The sequence below is a fragment of the Microcebus murinus genome, chromosome 11 (assembly GCF_040939455.1).
Source record: "Microcebus murinus isolate Inina chromosome 11, M.murinus_Inina_mat1.0, whole genome shotgun sequence".
NCBI lineage: Eukaryota > Metazoa > Chordata > Mammalia > Primates > Cheirogaleidae > Microcebus > Microcebus murinus.
Window position 1 is genome coordinate 99,832,705 of NC_134114.1, and position 22,882 is coordinate 99,855,586.

The 22,882-nt window shown below is 33.3% G+C and overlaps 1 protein-coding gene across 1 annotated transcript in view; it reads left to right on the forward strand.

Moving 5' to 3' along the window:
• ADAMTS19 (ADAM metallopeptidase with thrombospondin type 1 motif 19) overlaps window positions 1-22,882 on the forward strand; it is a 244,675-nt gene that overhangs the window by 131,979 nt on the left and 89,814 nt on the right. Inside the window, exons 10-11 of the mRNA XM_076008346.1 lie at window positions 1,228-1,378; window positions 18,428-18,529. Coding sequence (XP_075864461.1) covers window positions 1,228-1,378; window positions 18,428-18,529 — 253 coding nt within the window. The remainder of the gene's footprint in view (window positions 1-1,227; window positions 1,379-18,427; window positions 18,530-22,882) is intronic.

A 22,882-nucleotide genomic window follows, 5' to 3' on the forward strand; every position in this document is an offset into this window, starting at 1 on the left:
AAAGTTTGGCTGAAAATGCATGCAGATGTGTACATTCTGAACATTTTCTGAAATATCTCTTCTGATTTGTGTTTCGATTTTGACTTTAAAGGTATGACAATAATAGTTTTCTCCTTCAGTATTTGTTAGATGTGTGGAGTATGCAGAATGATTTTTTTTCAATTGTTATAGTAGGTAGAGTAGTCCTTACCACAAGTGAGTCATTTTTAAAATGAATGGCTTTTACAGATAGGTCATGATAAATTGTATTGCTGTATCATCCCAGTCAAAAGCAGTATTTTCTTTTCTTTAATTTTAAAAGCTTAAAAAACCCTGAAGACAGCTTATGTCTTGCTTGTAACTTTCCAGTTGATGATTTGGAATTACTTTTCTAGATAACTTTTTTAGAAATACTTAGTGAAATGAAAAATAATTACAATTTTAAGTAGCTAAATGGTATCTTTCTAAAAATAAAAAAGTTTAAGGATGTTATTAGATGTGTCAATGAGTAAGTAACTGAAACACAAAATACATAGAAACTGGAATGTGATTTGTAGTACAATTCTGTGTTTATGAGAAGACTATGTTAAATATTTTGTTGAAAAGCCACAATCACATTCACAAATCAATAGTGTTGTTGCTAATTTATTTTTATATCTGTATATTGTAGTACAGTTATAAAGAACTATGGAAACTGTAATTTCTGATACTCAGGAAGATATTATTGGTGGAAAATTAATTTTATCTTTGTTAGAGATGAAAGTAAGCTACTTTATGTTAAGGATCTTACCTAACATGGTTGGAGCATATAAGCAATGGTCTACATTTTTATGAGAATGAGTTTCCAAAATTTTGTTTTATTGCAATGCGTATCTTTTTCTTTTCAGAATTGGAAAAGTCAGCGCTTGCCTTGAAAAGTATATTTTTAGCCTAAATTATATCATCAGAAATTTAGCTCTGGTTAAAGAGGTCAGTTTCAGAGTGATCCAAAAAAACAAATATTATTTTGTTTAATAAGGAAAATTCTCAAAAGGTAGATAGTTATCTAGAGAAGTGAATACTTAACATTTGATATGTTGTTTTGAGTAATGGATGGTTGTTTTTTGTGTAATTTGTGAATAAATAGTTTTTTCTGCAAAAAAAAATTTAAAAAAAGATGTTTTCGATATTATAAAAATGTTTCTTGTCGCTATGCTAACAGGTTTTTATATTAAATTCAAACTTTTATACATATCTGCATATTGTCAGGTCAAAGGCCAGTAACTGTTTGCTACAAACAAATCCTCAGAGTATAAATTCTGTGATGGCTCCCTCTAAGCTGCCGGGGATGACATACACTGCTGATGAGCAGTGTCAGATCCTCTTTGGGCCATTGGCTTCCTTTTGTCAGGAGATGCAGGTAAGAGTTGTGTCCAGGTGGGATTTAAGTGTTCACATTCTTTGTTTACAAATATTGATTGAAGAAGAATAGGACTTTATTTTGGAGTTTGTAGGTCAAAAGCATCCTAATCCTTGAAAGAAGAATTTCCGAAGGAAAAATCTGTGCGTTTTTTTTCTTTATACTTTGGATGTGATGAAAATCAGGTGTGCACATTTAATCAAAGTCAGTAAATAAGGACCCAACAATTTCCACTTTGAAAATTAAGCAGAAGTCAGAGAAGTATTTGCATTATGACAGTTAGATGCTTCTATTTTAAATTCCTTACAGTCATCTCTCACTATCAACAGGTGATTGCTTTTAGGACCCCCACAGATACCAAAATCCCCAGATACTCAAGTTCCTGGTAAAAAATGGTGTTATATTTACATAAAATCTATTCACATTCTCCTGTATACTTAAAATCATCTCTAGATTACTTACAATACCTAATACATTGTAAATGGTGTATAAATAGTTGTTACACTATATTTTTAAAATTTCTATTATATTGTTGTATTATTATTTTGTATTGTTTTTTTAATAAAAATTGTGGCCCATGATCAGTTGAATCCCTGGATGTGGAACCTGTGGATTCTCCATAGAACCAACTGTACTTTCTCACCTGATAACTGGGGGAAAGTGCAATAAAAACTATGTATGAACATGTAATTATGGAAGAGGAACTATACCTTTCACTCTGCAAATGAATTTCTACAAGTATCATTTATAGGAACAAAAATTAAGAGAATAAATTTCTAAATAAACTAGAGGAAACAGGCAAATGTATAAAGGGAAACAGTGTCTATATAAAAACAGTGTCTATATAGTATTAATAGTATTACAATAGTCAGTAATTAATTACTCAGAAAGGACAGTTGTGTCAGGTCTATAGAATCTAAAGGATGAAGGGGAATAGCCTTCTGAATTGATGGAAGAATTTAGCTCTATTTACCCTTCCTTCTTCTTTTCTTCTCTCTTCCTGCTGCCCACCCTTATCTGCCCATGTCCTCCCAGTTCTTATTAAAAGAATTATTCATTTATTAGTTTATTTGCTCCTTATCAGTCTCACTCATTAGTAAGGTCTGAGGACAGCATGCATTTCTCTAGCATATAGCCCAGTGGCTTGCAAAGAATAAGTGAAATATTCAGTGAATATTTGATGTAGAATTAAAGTGAGTGCGTTTTATGGGGTTGGAGCTGCAGTGAATGTGAAAGGTTGCATAGACTGGAATACTCATCTGGTCATAGTGGAGCTCCAAAGAAACTGGTGTTGGTGTGTGATTGTGATCCGATTCACAAGGGTTTATATCTGGCACAGCCATGGATGCTTGGAAGGCAGCATCATGTGTGATCATTGTGACAGCAGCCAGATCCGGTTCTGTCAGATCTGTCGCTGATACGTCTCTGATCTCGTCTACTAACCTCCTTCATTCTGCTCCCACAGTGAGTTTTTAGACAATCAAAAAAGTTTGCTCACAATCTTCTTTCTTTTTTTCCCTTCTCTTTCCTTCATTTCTTAAAACATTTTTTAAAAAATTAATGAACTTTATTTTTATAGAAGTTTTAGGTTCCCAGTAAAATTGGGTGGAAAATACAGAGATTTCCCATATATCTTCTGGCTCCTGCCCCAAGCCCCCTTCTAGCAATGACCCCCCACCACGGTTGTCCATGGCTACACACTGACATTGACACATCATTTGCTATCATGTCACCCAAAGTGTTAGGGTATGAATTTGTACATGGGATGAGAAAGACTTCTCACACAAAGATTAGAATATAAAGATGTAAAAAGTTTATTTACTTTCCCAAGAGAGAAAAAAGAAAAAGAAAGAGAGAAAATTAGAAAAGAAGAGATATGGTATGGCATTGAAGAAAAGGTAGAGGTAGTGCCAGCAGCTGAGGAAAAGCAGCAGTTAGTTGAATTTAACTAGTACCATTCCACAGTATTTTGAGCTCTAAATATCTGCCATGTAATGTATTAAATTATTACTATTTTTGATCTAATTTGATTCTTATAGCTATTATATGCCATAGCTATTCTCCAGTCATATTTTATAGATCAACAATTTGAGGCCTGGATAAATAGCATGAGAAGTTCTTATATGCATTAAGAGGGAGTGTTAGATGCAAATTCAAATATGTCTAAATCCAGAGAAGAGAGTACATTGTAACCACTATGCTCCACAGTCTCTTATGGAACTCAAACTTCTTTTTATGCCATATCATCTTCTGTATAGGAAAACCCTTAGATCAGATCCTATGTTTAAGCTGAATTTTTTTTGTCTCCATAGCTCCTACCCTAGCAGGGTTAAAAACATATCTTAATTGATTTATTTTCTAAAATATTTGCTCTATTCATATGGTTATTTCCAACTAACAAAACTGTATGGATTTTACCATGTGTGAAAATATAGCTGTTTATTGGATTTAAAAAAAAATCTATGTTTCTCAATATGCTGTTGCCTTGTTTTAAAAACTACACATTGTACAAAGTTAAGTTTTAGGTTTTAGGTATCTAGAAATGTTGTTCTTGTTTCCTCTTCACTTTTACATTGCAATCCAAAAGCAGTACAGCATGCAAACTGTAAGAATCTGACAGATAGATAGCTATAGACATAGAAGAAATTATTTACAAATTTAGTCATTTATTTGACAAATATTTATTGAGTTCTAACTACTTTCCAGGCACTGTACTATGCATCAATATTATAGCAGGAAACAAAGACCCCACCCTCATGGAGCTTACATTTTACATTTTAGTTGGAGGAAATAGACAATAAGCAGATACATGTATAATATGTCAGTTGGTGACAATTGATTTGAAGAAATATAAACTCAGGTAAGAAAGATAGGGAGTACTACCAGGTGGAAGGATTGGGATGGTGCTGTTTTTTTTAAGGGGACCTGAGAAATACTTCTAGAGAAGGTGGCATTTGTTTAGAGATCAAAACAAGGTAATAGAGCATGCATTTATTTTTGGAAGACCATAGTGAGAGAAAACAGAAAGCAAAATGTCCTGGAATTTAGTGTGAGTCAAATTGTAAGTTTGATATGCCCCATTAAGCATCCAACTAAGTAGAGATGTAAGCAGGTCCAAGAAAGATATATATTTGGAAGTCATTATAAAGAACTAGATATTGAGAACATAACACTAAATGATAACAATATGAAGTGAGTTAGAAGAGAGACAATTTTCAAGGACAGACCTAGGTCAATACAATATTTAGAGTTTAAGAAAATGAGGAGAAAGCAACAAAATAAAACTCTGAAGAAGTCTATTGATGTAGAAATAGAACTAAAACAAATTAAGATCCTGGAGAGTAAGTGAGGACATTTTTCAAAGCAGGAGTGATCAGCTGTGTCAAAAGCTGAAGACAAATGGAGAAAAATGAAGTCTGAGCATAGGCGATTGATGTTTTTTTTCCTAGAAGACTTGGCACGTTTTTATTTGAAGGTGTCTGGATATGCTTAAATACTCAATAAGTGTCAGGAGTTATAACTTAAAAGTACAAGGTGGAATAGTTATAAATGTAGAAGATTGAATACAGTTGTGTCCACATAATGATGTTTTGATTCATGATGGACCACATATACAACTATAGTACCATAAGATTATAATGCTATGTTTTTACTGTACCTTTTCTATCTTTAGATGTGTTCAGATACACAAATACTTACCAATGGGTTACAATTGCCTACAGCATTCAGTATAGTAACATGCTATACAGGTTTGTAGCCTAGGAGCAATAGGCTACATCATATAGCCTATGTGTGTAGTAGGCTATGCCATCTAGGTGTGTGTGCATATGTTTACATAATGACATTGACTAATGATGAATTTCTCAAAACATACCACCATCATTAAGTGATGCCTGACACACATATATATCTTCAAGTGGATCCATGTCGAGTCACCATACCTGCCAATCTGTCATCTAAACTCTATGTGAAACAAATCTCCTAGAAGGCGAGCTCCTTAATATTAGTGGAATCCTTGGTCCTTTTTTGCTAGGCACCTTTTTATTTAGGTGCCTAGCACCTAAATAAGTGCTCAATATGTATTTTTTAATGAGTAAATCAATCAATTGAATAATGGAGTAATAATTTCTAAATTTTCACTCATATAAATACTTGATTCTCAAATATATAATATATCAAGATAATGTGATGATAACCTTCTAGAATATTAATGCAATGACTACAAAAGCCCACCTATAGGGGCAGATAACTTGTTTCATAGCTTATGCATGATTTGGTCAGGCTTCCTTATCACCTTATGGCAAATCTGTTACAAATAACTGTCAAGCTTCATGGTGTAAGGGTTCACAGTGAGCTTCAACATGTATGTTTCAGGTAGAATTTTAGAAACAAAATAATTCTGCATCTGACAATGACAGCTGGACCATAGCATCTCAGTTAGATATTTCTCTTCCATATTTGTAAAGAGATATTTAAACACAAGCACTAGAGACTCAGTGTTATTGGATAATGCACATCTAATTAATGATATAAATTTACCCTTAGGGTAACAGCTTACACATCTTCAAAATGTTTAAAGGCACAGATGCAGAGATCCTTGTGCAACATCTTGATTTCCAGCAATAAAAGCTCACTCTCCTGCATTAATTTGCAGAATTAATGGGTAACTTCTTAGATGGCTTTGTTCTTAAGTTCTCAGCTATTGGTGCCTTCAGGCCATCTGGCGTCTTGTGGCTGAGCCAGCTCCAACTGAATCAAGTCATTGTAATAGCTTCCTGAAATTAGCCTAGCCAAGAATTCAGAGGTATGGAAGAATGTTTCCCTAGAAACAGTAAGAAGTGGCCCTGCAAGAATTAGCTTTCTTTTGTTTTGTTTTTTTATTTTTTAAATTTTTTTTTATTTCAGCATATTAAAGGGCTGATAACTAGAATATACTTAGAACTCACGAAAATCAGTAAGAAGAATTAGTTTTTTTGAATAAGAAGGAAGTGTGATAAAATTGAAGATCTCCAGGAAACTTAAGGTCCTCCCTTTGTTTTTGGACTAGGAACATTTGTGAACTGCATATGTATTAAATGTGTAGAAACTTTCTAGTATGATTGAATCATATAATGACTTTAATAATTGACATGGAAACTTCTAGTTTTATATTTCTCTTATAGCTGCCTGATTCATCAAAACTATGGAGGGCTTTCTAAACCCTCCCCATCTGATCCAATGAAGAGATTGGCATTGAAATGAAGTCCTTCATGAAAAAGCATTCATTTGTGGAGGGCTTCACTTCTAGAAGGCTGAGTCTCTAACTTGGCACTGTGAAATTCCAGGGGCAGCAGAAATTTGGTTGGTAAAAAAGACTTAACATGAAATAGTTGGAGGACGTAGACTACATGAATTTAGACTTATAAATCTGCAATAATGAAGACAGTGTAGTATTGGCAAAGGGATAAAAATAACTCCACAATGGAACACAATAGTCTAATTATAGACTCTCACATATGTATCTAATTGATTTTCAACAAAAGTGACAAGGCAATTTGATGGGCAAAGAAAAGCTTTTCAACAAATTGTGCTGGGACAGGATGTTCATCTTTAAAAAATTACTTAATTCATACACCAAAATTAACCCAGAATGTATTATACACCTAAATGTGAAATCTATAAAATTATAAAACTTCAGGGAAAATATAGGAGACATATTTCTTTAATAGGACACCAGAAACATGACCAATAAAAGAAAAAAATATAATTTGTAATTTATCAAAACAAAATGATTTCCTTTAGGAAAGCTCTGTTAAGAAAATGAAAAGGTAAGCCACAGAATGGGAGAAAATATTCGTGATATGTACATCTGACATATGTACTGGTATGTATTCTGGACTAGCGTCCAGAATATATAAACTCTTTAACAATGAAAGACCAAGCAATCTGATAAAATAGGCAAAACATTTTGAACAAACAATTCAGAAATGATGATATACAAATAGCCAATGTGCTCCTTAAAAGATGCTCAACATTATTAGCAGTGCATCAAGAAATGCAAATTAAACTCATAAAGAGCTACATTGGCATACCCATTACAATGTCTTAAGTTTAAAGGATTGGAAATATGAAATTGTCGCTGATGATGACAGAGCACCCAGAAACCGCATATACTGCTGGAAATGAAAAATAGTACAATCTTTTTGGAAAACTTTTATCTGATTTTTCTTAAACCAGGGGTGGGAAAACTTTTCATGTGGGAAAGCCATATTAATTTAGCTGTAATCAAATAAGGCCACATTCAAGAAATTTCAGTAATTAAAAATATATATTATTTTGAAAAATGTAACTACTATGTACTTAATAGTTTCAAAAAATGAAACTGTCAATTTTAAAGTTAACCTTTTAATGACTTTGTTGTGTCTGCTTTTTGTTGGAAAGCATTTGAACATTTTTGGTTGCCGCATGAAGGTCCACAGTTTCCATTGATCTTCTAGATGGGCATCAATCATTTGTGACCTGAAGGGTGTCTTCACTTGGGTTAGGTAGGAGAATGTAGATTGGCAGCAATACCTGGTTGAAAAGCAGGAAAACATTTTTCAGGAATGTTGCCAAAGGCCTGGGTATTTTACTACATTTTTCCATATTTCAATGGGATCTTTCTTAGCATCAAGCAATGACTTTAAAATGTCTACCGAGAGCTCAATCTATTCCATCTGTAGTTCTTTTAAGTGCCTTGGTGATATCAACTAGATGAGACCGAAATACTAATTTGAATGTGATGTCATGATTCTGAAAGTCACAGAACCTTTCGTTACATTCTCCCATTAATAGGTCTGGAACAGCTGCATATTCTTCAAATGACTCACATATATCATCCTACTCACCAGTGACCTTTGTTAACTGGAGAAAATGTTCATCCAAATATTCTTTTTTTGTTTTTTGAGATTTTTTTTTATTTCAGCATATGATGGGGGTACAAATATTAAGGTTTCAAAAAATGCTCTTGCTCCCCCTTCTCCCACAAGTCTGAGCTTCCAGCGTGGCCATCCCCCAGACAGTGCACGTGTCACTCATTATGTGTGTATACACCTACCTCACCTCCCTCCTCCCACCCGCCCATTACCAAATTAATGTAGTTCCTATGTGTCCACTTAGGTGCTGCTCAGTTAATACCAGTTTGCTGGTGAGTATATCTGGTGCTTGTTTTTCCATTCTTGGGATACTTCCTTAGTAGTATGGGTTCCAGCTCTATCCAGGAAAATATAAGATGCGCTATATCACCATTGTTTCTTAGAGCTGAATAGTACTCCATGGTATACATATTCCACATTTTTTTAATCCACTCATGAATTGATGGGCACTTGGGTTGTTTCCACAGCTTTGCGATTATGAATTGTGCTGCTATAAACATTTGAGTGCAGGTGTCTTTTTTGTGGAATGTCATTTGATCTTTTGGGTAGATGCCCAGTAATGGGATTGCTGGATCAAATGGTAGATTCATTTGTATCACTTTAAGGTATCTCCATATTGCTTTCCACAGAGGTTAAACTAGTTAGCAGTCCCACCAGCAGTGCAGGAGTGTTCCTCTCTCTCTACATCCATGCCAACATTTATTGTTTTGAGACGTTTTGATAAAGGCCATTCTTAGGAAATAAGTGATATCTCATTATAGTTTTGATTTGCATTTCCCTGATGATTAGAAATGTTGAGCATTTTTTCATATGTTTGTTAGCCATTATTCTGTCTTCTTTAGAAAAGTTTCTGTTCATGTCCTTTGCCCACTTTTTGATAGGATTGTTTGATTTTTTCTTGCTGATTTTCATGAGTTCTAAGTAGATTCTAGTTATCAGCCCCTTATCAGATGCAAAAATTTTCTCCCATTCTATAGGTTGTCTAATTTCATGACATGATTCTTTCAACAGATGCAGAAAAAGTTTTTGACAAAATTCAACCCCCTTTCATGGTAAGAACACTTAATAAAATAGGCATAGAAGGGACATACCTACAAATGATGCAAGCCATATACAACAGACCCTTAGCCAACATCATACTTAATGGGGAAAAATTGAAAGCATTCCCACTTAGAACTGGAACCAGACAAGGCTGCCCACTATCTCCACTTCTATTCAACATAGTGCTGGAAGTCCTGGCTACAGCAATCAGACATGAAAGCGAAATTAAAGGTATCCAAATTGGGGAAGAAGAGATCAAACTTTCACTGTTTGCTGATGATATGACACTATATTTAGAAAACCCCAATGATTCAACCAAGAAACTCCTGGAACTGATAAATGAATTTAGTAAAGTCTCAGGATACACAATCAATACACAGAAATCAGAGGCATTCATATACGCCAACAATCAAATTGAGAACCAAATCAAAGACTCAATACCCTTCACAATAGCAACAAAGAAATTAAAGTACCTAGGAATATACTTAACCAAGGAGGTAAAAGACCTCTACAGGGAGAACTATGAAACACTGAGGAAGGAAATAGCAGAGGATGTAAACAGATGGAAATCCATATCATATTCATGGGTCGGCAGACTCAACATCGTTAAAATGTCTATACTACCCAAACTGATCTACAGATTCAATGCAATACCTATTAAAATCCCAACATCATTCTTGACAGATATGGAAAAAATAATTTTACGCTTTGTTTGGAACCAGAGAAGACCCCACATATCAAAAGCAATTCTAGACAATAAAAACAAAATGGGAGGTATTAATATGCCAGATATCAAACTATACTACAAAGCTGTAGTAATTAAATCAATCTGATATTAGCACAAAAATAGGAATATTGACCAGTGGAACAGATCTGAGAATCCTGATATAAAACCATCCTCTTACAGCCATCTAATCTTTGACAAAGCAGACAAAAACATACCTTGGGGAAAAGAATCCCTTTTCAATAAATGGTGCTGGGAAAACTGGATAGCCACTTGTAGAAGGCTAAAGCAGGACCCACACCTTTCACCTCTCACAAAAATCAACTCACGCTGGATAGCAGACTTAAACCTAATGTATGAAACTATTAGAATTCTAGAGGAAAATGTTGGAAACACTCTCCTAGACATCGGCCTAGGCAAAGAATTTATGAAGAAGTCCCCAAAGGCAAGCACAGTAGCAACAAAAATAAATAAATGGGACATGATCAAACTAAAAAGCATCTGCACAGCCAAAATTTTCTTTTAACAAAGTATTTTGAAAAAAGCCTTTTTCGAAATGCTTGGATTTTTTTTTTTTTTGGCACACATATAGACTTAGTTTTACCTTGCAAAGAAATATTCAAGTCATTTTGATTTGACATGGTATCACACAGAAATGCTACATTCCTATAGAAATCTTTTTTCAATAATTCACATTGCTGATTCTGTTCTTCATAAAATTTATCTGTTCTCACAGAGATAAAATTTGGGCTAACAGCTGTCCTTGTGACAGCCAATACACCGTAGAAAGGGCAAGTCCATGGTGGATTCACTCTGGGTTCATGGTTCAATTTTAGCATGTTACAAAACTGATGATGCCATGTTATATTTGCACAAATAGAGTTAACAATATTTATAACTTGTTGCAAAGTGTCACTTAAAATAGTAGCGTTAGCACAGGGATTTTGCTGATGCAAGATACAATGAAAAGAAATGAGAGCATCTGGATCTGTTGATACTTTTTGTATCTATGCAATGAATCCTTCATTGGAAGGTGCACCATCTGGACACACATACTAAGTTTACCAAATTCAGTCCAACTTCACGACATTTATCTTGAAAGTTGTTGAAGGTATCTATTCCCGGTGTTCTGTTCGCAACACTGCTCACAGCGAGTAACTCTTCATAGCAAAGAAAATCTTCCTTTATGACTCAAATGAATTATAAAACCTGTGCTGAGTCAGTAGTATCAGTCGATTCATCTAAAGTGATTGAATATTTCTTTAAATATTTAATTTAAATATTTAAATATTTCTTTTGAAATATTGCATGAAGTTATTCTGTTAAGTTGAAGCCTAATTCATGCTGCTGATCAGTTATGGTTCTCCCTGTAAGGTAATTGTTTGTACTTTGAAATATTGTCAAGGTCTAAACATTCCTTTCACAATTTCTGCATCACAGAATGGTTATTCTTTTCTTCTGAATTCATAAGCTACTTTAGAAGTTGCTTCAGTGGTGTTATTTCCAGGTCTTATTGATGCTTGAAAAAATTGTCTTTGCTTTTGCTTTTCATCTTTTAATTTCTACACTATAACCTTTTGCTCTTTTCCTTCTAATTTAAAATATTCATGGTCCTTTTGAGTGGTATATGCTAATGAGCATTGAATTTCTTTACTGTTGATATTGCAGTATCAGAAAACAAGCAAATCATCTTATCTTTAGCAGAAACAAGATAATATTAAGATTCCAAATCCTCATTACAAAATCTGTTTTCTTCCTTTAGTGTTCCCTTGGTCGTCTTTGACATGATGGGCTGTTAAGCAGACAGAATTAAAAAATACTATCAAGCTGTGCAACTATTCAAAAATTCTACTTCAAACAGAAACACAGTGCACCATTATCAAAAGCTGTTAGCAAACTGGCCTATTCGACCTCCATAAACTCTCACCAACCAGCCTTGTGCGGTAGTAGGGGCGGAACTTAGAACTAAATTATGAGCCATCAATTTAGTGCTTATGGCTCATTAATATTCTAATTGTGCCAGTCAATCTGGGAGGATTATTTTGTTGAAACTTATTTTATTCTTTGGTATTTTAAATATGTTCATTTTAAAAATAAAATAAAAATATAAAAGATGTATCAAAATGTATTAATAAAAATGAACAGGCCGGGCGCTGTGGCTCACGCCTGTAATCCTAGCTCTTGGGAGGCCAAGGCGGGCGGATTGCTCAAGGTCAGGAGTTCAAAACCAGCCTGAGCAAGAGCGAGACCCCGTCTCTACTATAAATAGAGAGAAATTAATTGGCCAACTGATATATATATAAAAAATTAGCTGGGCATGGTGGCGCATGCCTGTAGTCCCAGCTACCCGGGAGGCTGAGGCAGAAGGATCACTCGAGCCCAGGAGTTTGAGGTTGCTGTGAGCTAGGCTGACGCCACGGCACTCACTCTAGCCTGGGCAACAAGCGAGACTCTGTCTCAAAAAAAATAAAAATAAAAAAATAAAAATGAACAGATTTGTCCCGTAAAATATGAAATCAGTCAAAAGGCTGCACTCTTAAGGACCTAGAAGGCCACAGGTGACCTTAAGACTGGAGGTTCCCCATCCCTGCCTTAAACACTTAAACATTCACCTATTGTAGAATCCAAATTTCTACTCCTAGCACCAAAATTTTACTATTCATTTTAATTCTTTTTAACTTATTGAGACTCATTTATAATCTATCTGGATGAATATATCATATGCATTTGAGAAAATATATTCCTATAATTGTTAGGGTTAGTATTCTATAAATATTAACTAGGTAGAGGTGCTTAATAGAGTTGTTCAAATCATCTTTTATTATTTGTCTAGATGTTCTATTAATTGCTAAAATTGGATATTTAATACCCTAGTATGATTTTGTAATTGTATACTCCCTTTAATTATGTTAGATTTTGATTCATACCTCATAAGGCTTTATTGCTAGACACTAAAACAATTATTATTGTTGTCTTCTTGATGAATTGAAACTTTTTTATTGTGAAAAATTCCTCCCTGTCACTGGTGGCATCCTTTATATCAAAATTTATTATATCTGATATTAATCTGATTTTGTGTGCTTATTTCTGCATAGTATAACTTTTTCTTTTCATTTATTTTAAACTTATCTGTGTGCTTATATTTAAAGTGAGTCTCTTGTAGTAAGCATATACTTGAGTCTTGCTTTTTAACTATTCCAATAATTGCGATCTTTTATTTGAAATATTTGGCCCATTAATGTTTACTCATGGATTAAACAATGATTTTGAATTTAGGTCTAGCATTTTATAATGTATTTTCTTCTATTAACTCTTTCTTTTCTTCTGATTCCCTTTTCTACTTTTTTTTAAAATTTCAGAATATTATGGGGGTACAAACATTTTGGTTACACACAAAGCCTTTGCCTCGCCCAAGCCAGAGCTACAAGCCCGCCCTTCCCCCACACAGCGAGCTCCACATCCATTAGCCGTGAGTTCACCCTCCTCTCCCTACCTGACTGACACCCAGTGAATGTTACTACCATGTGAGCTCAAGTTTTTAGTATCTTAATTTTAATTTATCTAATACATTTTTAGCTACAGCTCTTTACCTGTGTTAGAGGTTTGTGTCTGCTCTGGTCTGGATCTAGGTGTGGGCTCACAAACTTTCATTTCAAGAGCCACACAGTAAATATATGAAGCTTGCAGGCAGCGGGGCCTCTGCTGTGGCTCGAATCAGCCCTAGGTGATGTGTGAGTGAATGAGCATGCACATGTTCCAGTAAGCTTCATTTACAAAGACTGTTGGCCAGTTTCCTGGCCATAGTTTGATTAACTTAGCTCTAGGGATTTGAATATAAAGTCTTAATTTTCTCAGTCTCTTTAGAGTTAATACAGTACAATTTTATTTGAAATTTAGAAACATGAAGCCACATAGGTATTTAGATCTCCTCATTCTGGTTTTTTTGTGCTATGGTCATCATATATACAACCTCTATGTATTAATACATTGTAAACAATATAATAAGATTGTATAAATTTTGCTTTATATATTTTATATATATTTTAAAGATAAAGAATAAAAAGGTAGTCTTTAATTTTTGCCTACATATTTACCTGTTCCATTGTTCTCCATTATTTCCTGAAGATTTCTGGTTCCATTTTCATTTTTCATTTATTTGAGTTGGGTTTGCCAGTGGCAAATTCCTTGAATTTTCTTTCATCCAAAAATGCCTGTATCACCTTAATTTTTGAAGTATATTTTCACTATGTATAAAATTCTATGTTAACCTTTTCTTTTTCTTTTAACATCTCAAACATGTCCCTCTGCCTTCTTTTTTCCATGGTTTATGATCAGAGATGTTTATAGCCTTTGGATTTTTATTTTCCGATATGTAATCTATTATTTTTCTCTGTATGTGTACAAGACATTCTCTTCATCTTTGGTTTTCAGAAATTTTACTATAATGTGCCAAAGTATACTTTTATGCATATTCATCCCATTAGAAGTTTGTTGACCTTTTTGACTTTGTAAATTTGTCTTTTACCAAATCTGGGAAGAAGTTTTAGTGATCATTCATTTAACTGCTTTTCTACCTCTCTACTTCTCCTCTTCTGCAAATCTAATTACATATGTTAGACCATTTGATGTGATCCCACCAGTTTCTGTAGCTCTTAATTATTTTTGTATCATCTCTTCTTTCAGATTAGATAATTTCCTTTGATCTATTTTCAAGTTTACTGAACTTTTATCTTCATTCTGCTATTAAGCCCATCCAGTAAATTTTTTATTTCATGTATTTTATATTTCACATATAAAATGAACATTTCCACTTACTTTATTACTCTCTGGAGATATCTTATCTTTTCGTTTATTACAAGTCAATACCCATTACCTCATTGAGTATATTCATGAAGCTGGTTTTAAATTTTGTGCAAATTATAATGTATGTGTTATCTCAGGATTGAACTATTTATTTACTTTATTGTTTATAAAGGGTCACATTTCACTGCTTCTTTATAGATCAGTGATTTTTATTTGTACACAATAAATTGTGAAGTAATGTTGTAGAGTAAGGATCAGCAAAGGATGGCCTGGGGTCTGGCTACCTGTTTTTATAAATAAAAGTTTACGGGAACAAAGGCACACTCATTTGTTCATTTATTCTCTGTGTGTTGAAAAATCGCAACAAAGACCATAAGGCTCACAAGCTTAAAATATGTACTATTTGGCACTTTACAGAAAAAGTTTGCTGACCCCTATTGTAGAGATTCTGGATTCTGTTATATGACTCCAAAGAGTGTTTTTATTTTTTGTTTGTTTGTTTTCACAGACAAATTTATTACATTCAAACTCGAGACTTTGTCTCATCTACTACAAAGCAGCAGCAGCTCATATCTTAGATCCATTCACTTTCCCTTTATGCTGTCTATAGTGTGTCCCATGTATGTATGGACCAGGTGCCAACAGGGAATCAGGTCCCACTGATTTTATTACCGCAGGCGTTGGCAGCTTTGACTGCCCCAGTTTCTGTCTTCATGTATCTAGAGAGAGAGTTTGTTTTGCCCTGTTGCTTTAGCCACCCAGTGTAGGCCACAGCCATAGGCAACTATTAGATCAAAGCTGCAAAGGTGATGGACTCACCTTATGCTGATTTTTTCAGTTCGCCTCAAAAGTTTGCCTGCCTAGTTTCACTCTCCAGAGCCTTCGGGAAATTGTGTTTTGTATTCTGTCCACAATTTTTAGCTGTTACCTGCAAGAAGGTTGGTTTAAGAACTTAATCCCCCATTCCGCAAGGGGAATCTTTTTAGCTTAATTCTGGATCATTTTTCTTTAATAAAAGTAAATACTGTCTTTCTTCTTTTTTTTTTTTCACTTCTTTAAGACTTCCATTAAGTTGATATTGACAGATTTCCTTTCTCTTAATTTCTTTTTACTCTTTAACTTTCTTTAACACTTTCTGATGTGTTTGTTGCATGGAAAAGTCTTTTGCAGCTTGCAAAGTAAAAATATACATGTAAAAATACATGGCAGTTAATGTGTTAAACATATGGTTCATTCATGTAAACATTTTAAAAGCCTAGCTGAGATAACCATCCAAATTTATATTATGTTTTTAATAATCTCTTTATATAGAATAAATATAAATATTGTAATATTTTTATTATTTTGAGAGGAAATGCTGAGTTATACATTTGTATTGTGGATTCCTATGCAAAATATTTTAAATTTTAAAGTTCTTTTCTTAACTGACATATTAAGTAGTTTTGGCAACTAAATTAAAAAAAAAAACACCTGACTCTTGCCCGTGTAACATGTGGAGAGCATTTGTTTCTGATGTGATTCCCCATCCTGCCCCTTAGAAAGGGCTTGGTATGACATAGCTCTAATACCACACATCTGAGCTATCTCACTTCTCAAGGTGAAAACACTCTGTACCATTTCTTCAACATGCTCTTGCGTTTTGTGTAACATTTGGGGTTGAACTCCTGAATCTGAGTTTTTTTTAAGACTGAAGCTACAATTTACTTACCATAAGATCCCTAGAGCGGCAGAGCAGAAAGGGTAAAAGATTTCTGTGTGAGGTTTATTCTACGTGACTGTGCTTATCTCGAAAGGCTGCCGAGTTTGCTTTTATTCTCCTAGTGCTGCAGGTGGGAATCAGTTAGAGTACCTGCTATTCTGAATAGCAGATACTGGTGGAAGAGCAGAAGTCAGACCACCAACAATGTTCAACAAGCAAGTATTAGTGCAGACAGTTTACTTTTGGGTTCAGTATGAATTGATAATAAAACATCCTTGACAGAAAGGTCTTTGGGGAGGGGAATGAAAACCTTTTAGGTTCAAATTTCTCAGGTTGGAGATCTGTTAATTTAAATATAAACGTGTCCATAAAAGCGCAGGAAAAACAACAGACCTCTGCTTATCTTCTAGATGAATTTTTGATAAATATTATATGAAAATAAAAACATATTTGCTATGCTAAACCATTTGCTAAATATAAGATATATTCATGTGACATTTCAAAACAAATAATTTCACAAGAGATAAGGTAAATAAAATGTATCACACTCCCACCATAGAGTATTAAATTTTAAGATCTTACAGACAGTTCAGAAATCTAAAATGTAGGAAAGTAATATTTTGGGAATAGTGACAAATTCAGTATTAGAGTTGTAATAGAACTATTTGAAATACTAGTTTAAATTTATTCTTTGTAACATATTTAATAGATGTGGGTCCTAAGTTAGCTTTAATTTTGCTATGAGTTTTAGAGTAAGCTTTCCAAAATAGCCTCTTATCAACCTGCCACTGGTCAAGTGCTCAATGGATTCCTTGTCCCTACAAATATGGGCTCCTTAGTCCTTGGCGGTTCTCCTGTCTTTTCAATGTTGTTCGTCACTACTCCCTTCTATGCTAGGCCTCCTCCTTACACTGGTCTTCTCACCTTTTCATAAGTGTATCTTTCACACCTGTTCTGTCTTTATGGCCCTGTTCTGCACTCTCTTCTCCAGGTATCTGTGTAGCTAGTAACATAGTCCTCGTCGCTATGAATTATATACTCTTCTCAGCTTTAAATGTCCCTCATGAATTACATATTTCTACACAATTGTTAGCAATATGCTTCTGCCTAAAAAACTTTAACCTTTGCCTGTTTCTTGCAGATATAGAAAGTCTTACAAATGTGTCAGTTGGCCTCTTCGTATCTATGTCTTTGGGCTGGCCACAGTTATAGCTGTGGCTAAGGTTTTTGACAATCTTCCCTCTTGCATTTTCTCAGACTTCCCTTCTCTTATTGTTATGATGTCTCAGCTGCTTCATCCAAGCATTTTTTATTGCCTTAACATTCCATGCTCCCCCAAATTTGATCATACGTTGAATATCTAAAACTCACTGATACTGAAGTATAAATTACCGATAACAATTTACAGAAACATACACTCCACAGATCTGTACTGTGTCAGGTGTCAAGACCACACGATGAAACAAGGCAGCACTAAGCATGGCCTTTTAGCATAGAGCAGAGGATGAGTGAGGACAGGCTGCAGGGCAGGGCCCTGCGTTCATGCCACAGACACGGACACTTGTACTCCACCTGCTTTATATCATGGCATATATAATGGTTTTTTGCTTTAAATTTTTCTGTTGTATCTACATAATCCTGCATAGCCATATGTGTTTTATTTTAATAAGTTTTTAAAAATAACTTTATTAGATTTTCTATTGTTATGTATCAATCTTCCCCTCACTATAAGTAAGCCATATACTATTTCAATTATATGATTAATATTAAAAGTACCTAAAGCATATTTTTCTTTGTTATTCTTTCAAAATAGCTCTCTCAGAAATTATTGGCTTAACCTTGAAAATGTGACACCTTCCCCTTATTGGCTATTGTGCCCTTCTTTTCAGCACGTTATTTGCACAGGATTATGGTGCAAGGTAGAAGGTGAGAAAGAATGCAAAACCAAACTAGATCCACCAATGGATGGAACTGATTGTGACCTTGGTAAGGTAAGTCTTTTGTATCACCTGAATTTAATAAGAATACTAAATACATTTTGAAAAAATTTCATTTTCTTTTGCCAGTTACATATGGATCCATTTTTAACACTGATGGAATAATTTCAGTATATACATAAATATTAGCATTTCATCCATTTCTAACTTTTATATTTTTCAAATCCATGGTTGTTTTGTTAATATTGATGTGGTGGTTTTTAAGTTGTTGTTGATTATGATAATGTAGAGAGTCAGATACATTATTACTTTAACAAAAAACTGAATTTATTTATTTTTAATTTTTAAATTAAACAAAAGTAAAATAAGCACAAATAATAGCATAAATGATAACATTTCTCAGAGCTGATAAATCCTTTTAGGTATAAAATACTGTCTCAGGAGAGCAACTGAGTATCTATAATTTTACCTTGTCAATGTAAGCATCATAAATTTGGAAATTAGTAAATATTTGGTTGTCTGTGTAGTTTAATGTACTGTGGTTCATAAGAGTACAAATTCATTAGTATACACTTCTGAATGAAAATAATTGCTGTTGGAAATTAATTTTCCTTTGAGGAATTTTAAGTAGATGGATCTCATCCGTACTTACAGTTATGGTTAATTTAATTAAAAGATACCAGGTCAATAGTTTGCATAATTTCCTAATTTGTATACTATATAGAGAAAGTAGAATGGTTATCACTTTACTTATTAATTGTATGATAAGATGATCTGAAAGCTTGCCTCTAAAGAGCATTGATGTTTATTACATATGAAAATAAACAGCAACATAAAGAATCTACAGATTACTTGAGGTGAATTACTTAAGGAAAAATATGTGAAATGTTAGTTTAAAAACACAGCAATTTGAAAAATGGATGGAAATCTAGCAAATGCACTTCTAGAAAATTGTTCTACACACAGATACACACAATCACATTCACACACACATACAAAGATGCTAATGTAAGGATGTGGTTTGCAATGGTAATAAATGAGAAACAACAAAATATTCATCAGGAGAGGAATGATTAGTATAGCTATGAAAAAAGATATATATGTATTAACATGAGGAGATTTACAAGACATGGCTGTTCGTACATAACCATGTCAGAAAAATTAATACTTTATAATACATTTGAAATTTAAGGAGAATAAAAACATACATAGTACATATTTTTAAACTCAAAGAATATGGTTTGAAAATATAAACTCAAAACTGTTATTAGTAGTTACCTTTTGGGAGGGAAGCAAAATTGATGAATGGAAGTAAGGCAATGGGAGGGGAGAGTAAATGTAGCTTTTCTGCAGACATTTCTGGATTGTTTGACATAAGCATGCAGTCATTTATTGCTTCTGTGACTTGTGTATTTATAAAAAGAAAAATGTACGAGTTGTTTAAATCCAAAGTATAAAAAAGAAGACTAGAAATATTTTATCATTTTATACTATTAATAAGAAAATGGTTCTTTAGAGGGAACTTCTGTGAACTATCAGGCAGTTGTGTATAGATTGTGCCACACATTTTTCTATGAACTTAAATGGAGCATCGGAATTTTAGTCTGTTTTATTTTTTAAAATTAGATACAAAAGTATAATAATGTGTATATATCCAGCAAACCTCATGATCTTATGCTGAGTAATTTATTGCTTGAGTCTTAAAACTGTGTACCAGCAATAATTTTCATCATCCCTAAAACACAAAAGCAGTGATACTCAGAGATAGCTAAATGTTCTGCCCTAAGTTCTCAAACATCACACAATCGATTCATGTTATTTAGTTCTTCTTTAGCAATTATAAAATCTCTTCATTCTTATGATATGGCATTCTAAATATTTTATACTATGATTTTTTCCTACACATATTTAACTGAATAATTTGTATTCTTGAGATCTCTAAAATAAATTTCTTTCCAGCAATCAAAACTGTAAATACTATCAAAAGTAAAATGACTTATTTCCCTATAATCATATTAATGATATTCTTTTAAAGGTTCTATAGTGATTTGTATATTGAAATAACTGATGAACCTCTCAGTTTTTCAGGTCATGTGGGTTCCATCAAATACCCATCTGTCCCAGCTGTTGTAGAAGCCATCGTTAAAATAGCTTCCAACATTCTTTTGTTGTGTGCACGCTGGTGCTAAAATATATGAATGCTTGCAACCTTGTACTAAAAACTCTTGGCTTGGTACATTGCGAACCAAGAAACAAAGCTTGGGATTTTGTAATTTATAACACTCTAGTACTAATAATCGAGCTGTATAAATCCAGTTCATCTAAGAGTATGTAGTCAAGTCTGAGAAAGTGCCTACAGAATTCTATGATTCAAATGATTGTGAGGACAGAGATTTATACACTATTTACAATATAAACAATATTTTCTGTTTTCTTTCTTCAGCTTTTCTTTTCATATTGTCATTTTTGTAAAATATAAATCATAATGATTTATAATACAAATATAAATGTGTTTATATTTCACAGAGTTTAGAGAGTTGGTGAATGATTTACTAAAAAGCAATAAATGTATTTGTTTTGTATATACAGTATTTGATAGAAATAGGAAAAGGGGAAAAGGAAAGTTAAATGCCAATTTAGTAGAATTTTAGACTGTTTAGAACTAAGGTTTCTATGTAATATATTTTAGTTGTTTACTTTCCTAAATTGAGGTTCTTGAAATTATCATCATAATTCATTATTGGAAATAGTGAAGACTGTAATATCCTAATAGTCATATGTGTGCATGTGCGCAGAGCTTCCTGCCTCCCTTGCTCTTCTTCAGTCTTCCACAATGTGCATGCACGATCATGTCAGAGATTTGGTCAGGCTTCCTTTACGTCTTCACGGATCTGTTTTATTCGTGTGTTTTCACGAACTTCCTAGACGTATCCACATAAAAATTTGGAAGAATAGAAATGTAATCAGTTTTTTTTTTAGGTCAGATACTTTTCTAGAAATAAGTCTATATTATATCTTCCTTTGGCATTTTTATAATTCAGACTGAACTAGTAGATAAGACACAAATTTTGAGTGTTTTAAATCATGTGTAATGTCTTTTTGTAGGATTAAAAAATATAAATGTAAGGAACAAAGCATACTGCTAGCAAATCATTTTGTATATGATTCCAATAAAATGTATTGTATTTTGATTTAAACAAAGCATTTAACACTTTCCTCAATGTTGAGGCATAACACCATCTAGAAGACACAAAAGCAGGATCCTTCAGTTTCATCCAGAGATTTAGTTATCTGCAAAATTACAAACTTTAAATATTATGCTATACTTTCTTTAAATTTCACTATTTCTGTATGCAAATTGGCTTGCATATCTGTTTCCATTTCTTTTCATCTGCCAGGTGTGATTTAGTTTAAATGATGTACAGATTGCGTGCCAATCCCAGAATATTTTTAGTCTGCTATGAACTCTAGCCCTGCTTTTCAGTGCCAGCTTGTTGCTAAATGGGCAATAGCTATGATATACGCTCTGGGAAAAATAAACACTTTTCAGGTAGGCCAAAACAATGTGACCAATTGAAGTTTAATAGCTTTCCCATTGGATTTTTTTTCCATGAATGGCATAACATTGTTAAGACCTTAAAACAAGTGATATAAAAGTTTTCACAAGCTTTTTTCCTTAGTTTTCAATTTTTAGACTACATCCTTGTACAAAAATCTCAGTTTATTTAATGACTATATCAGCATACTGATACACTCTTGAGTTGTTGAGGTTAACTTTGTCTTTCAAACTTAAATTTAAAACTCTTGAATTTAAAAGAGGTTGAATTTCAATGTTGACATTATTAGAAAAAATCTATAGGGACTAATTATTTTATTGCATATAAAATCAAAGCAGTAACTGGGCTCAAACAAACTATATAGCATACTCTTCTAATTCTCTTTTCTAACTACAATAAAAACATATTGTGACAACAAATTATAAATAAAGATAGATCAATAAAGATCAGAATTAATGGAATTTTGGCTAAATTTCTGAAAACTATTATTAATAACACTAATATAATGATACATATAATAATGTGTTGTTATTATTATAATTAATCTCTATTAAATCCTTAGTATGCTCTATAAATTGTGCTTAGTTCTTCATTCAACCCCTGCTGAAAGTCTATTAAGTATATATGATTATCATTCTCGTTTCGGAATGAGCGAACTGAGTTTTCAGAGCATTTCTGTAGTTGCCTCAAAATCATTTTTAAATCATGTTGCCATTAAACTCAGAAAATTGTTTAGGGCTAGAAGGATCAACTTGTTCAAGTCTGTTATTATATAATCACTAATCTAAATGTTCCTGTATTTACTTATTATTCTCAACATGATTTTCTTACCTTAAATACATTTGCTATG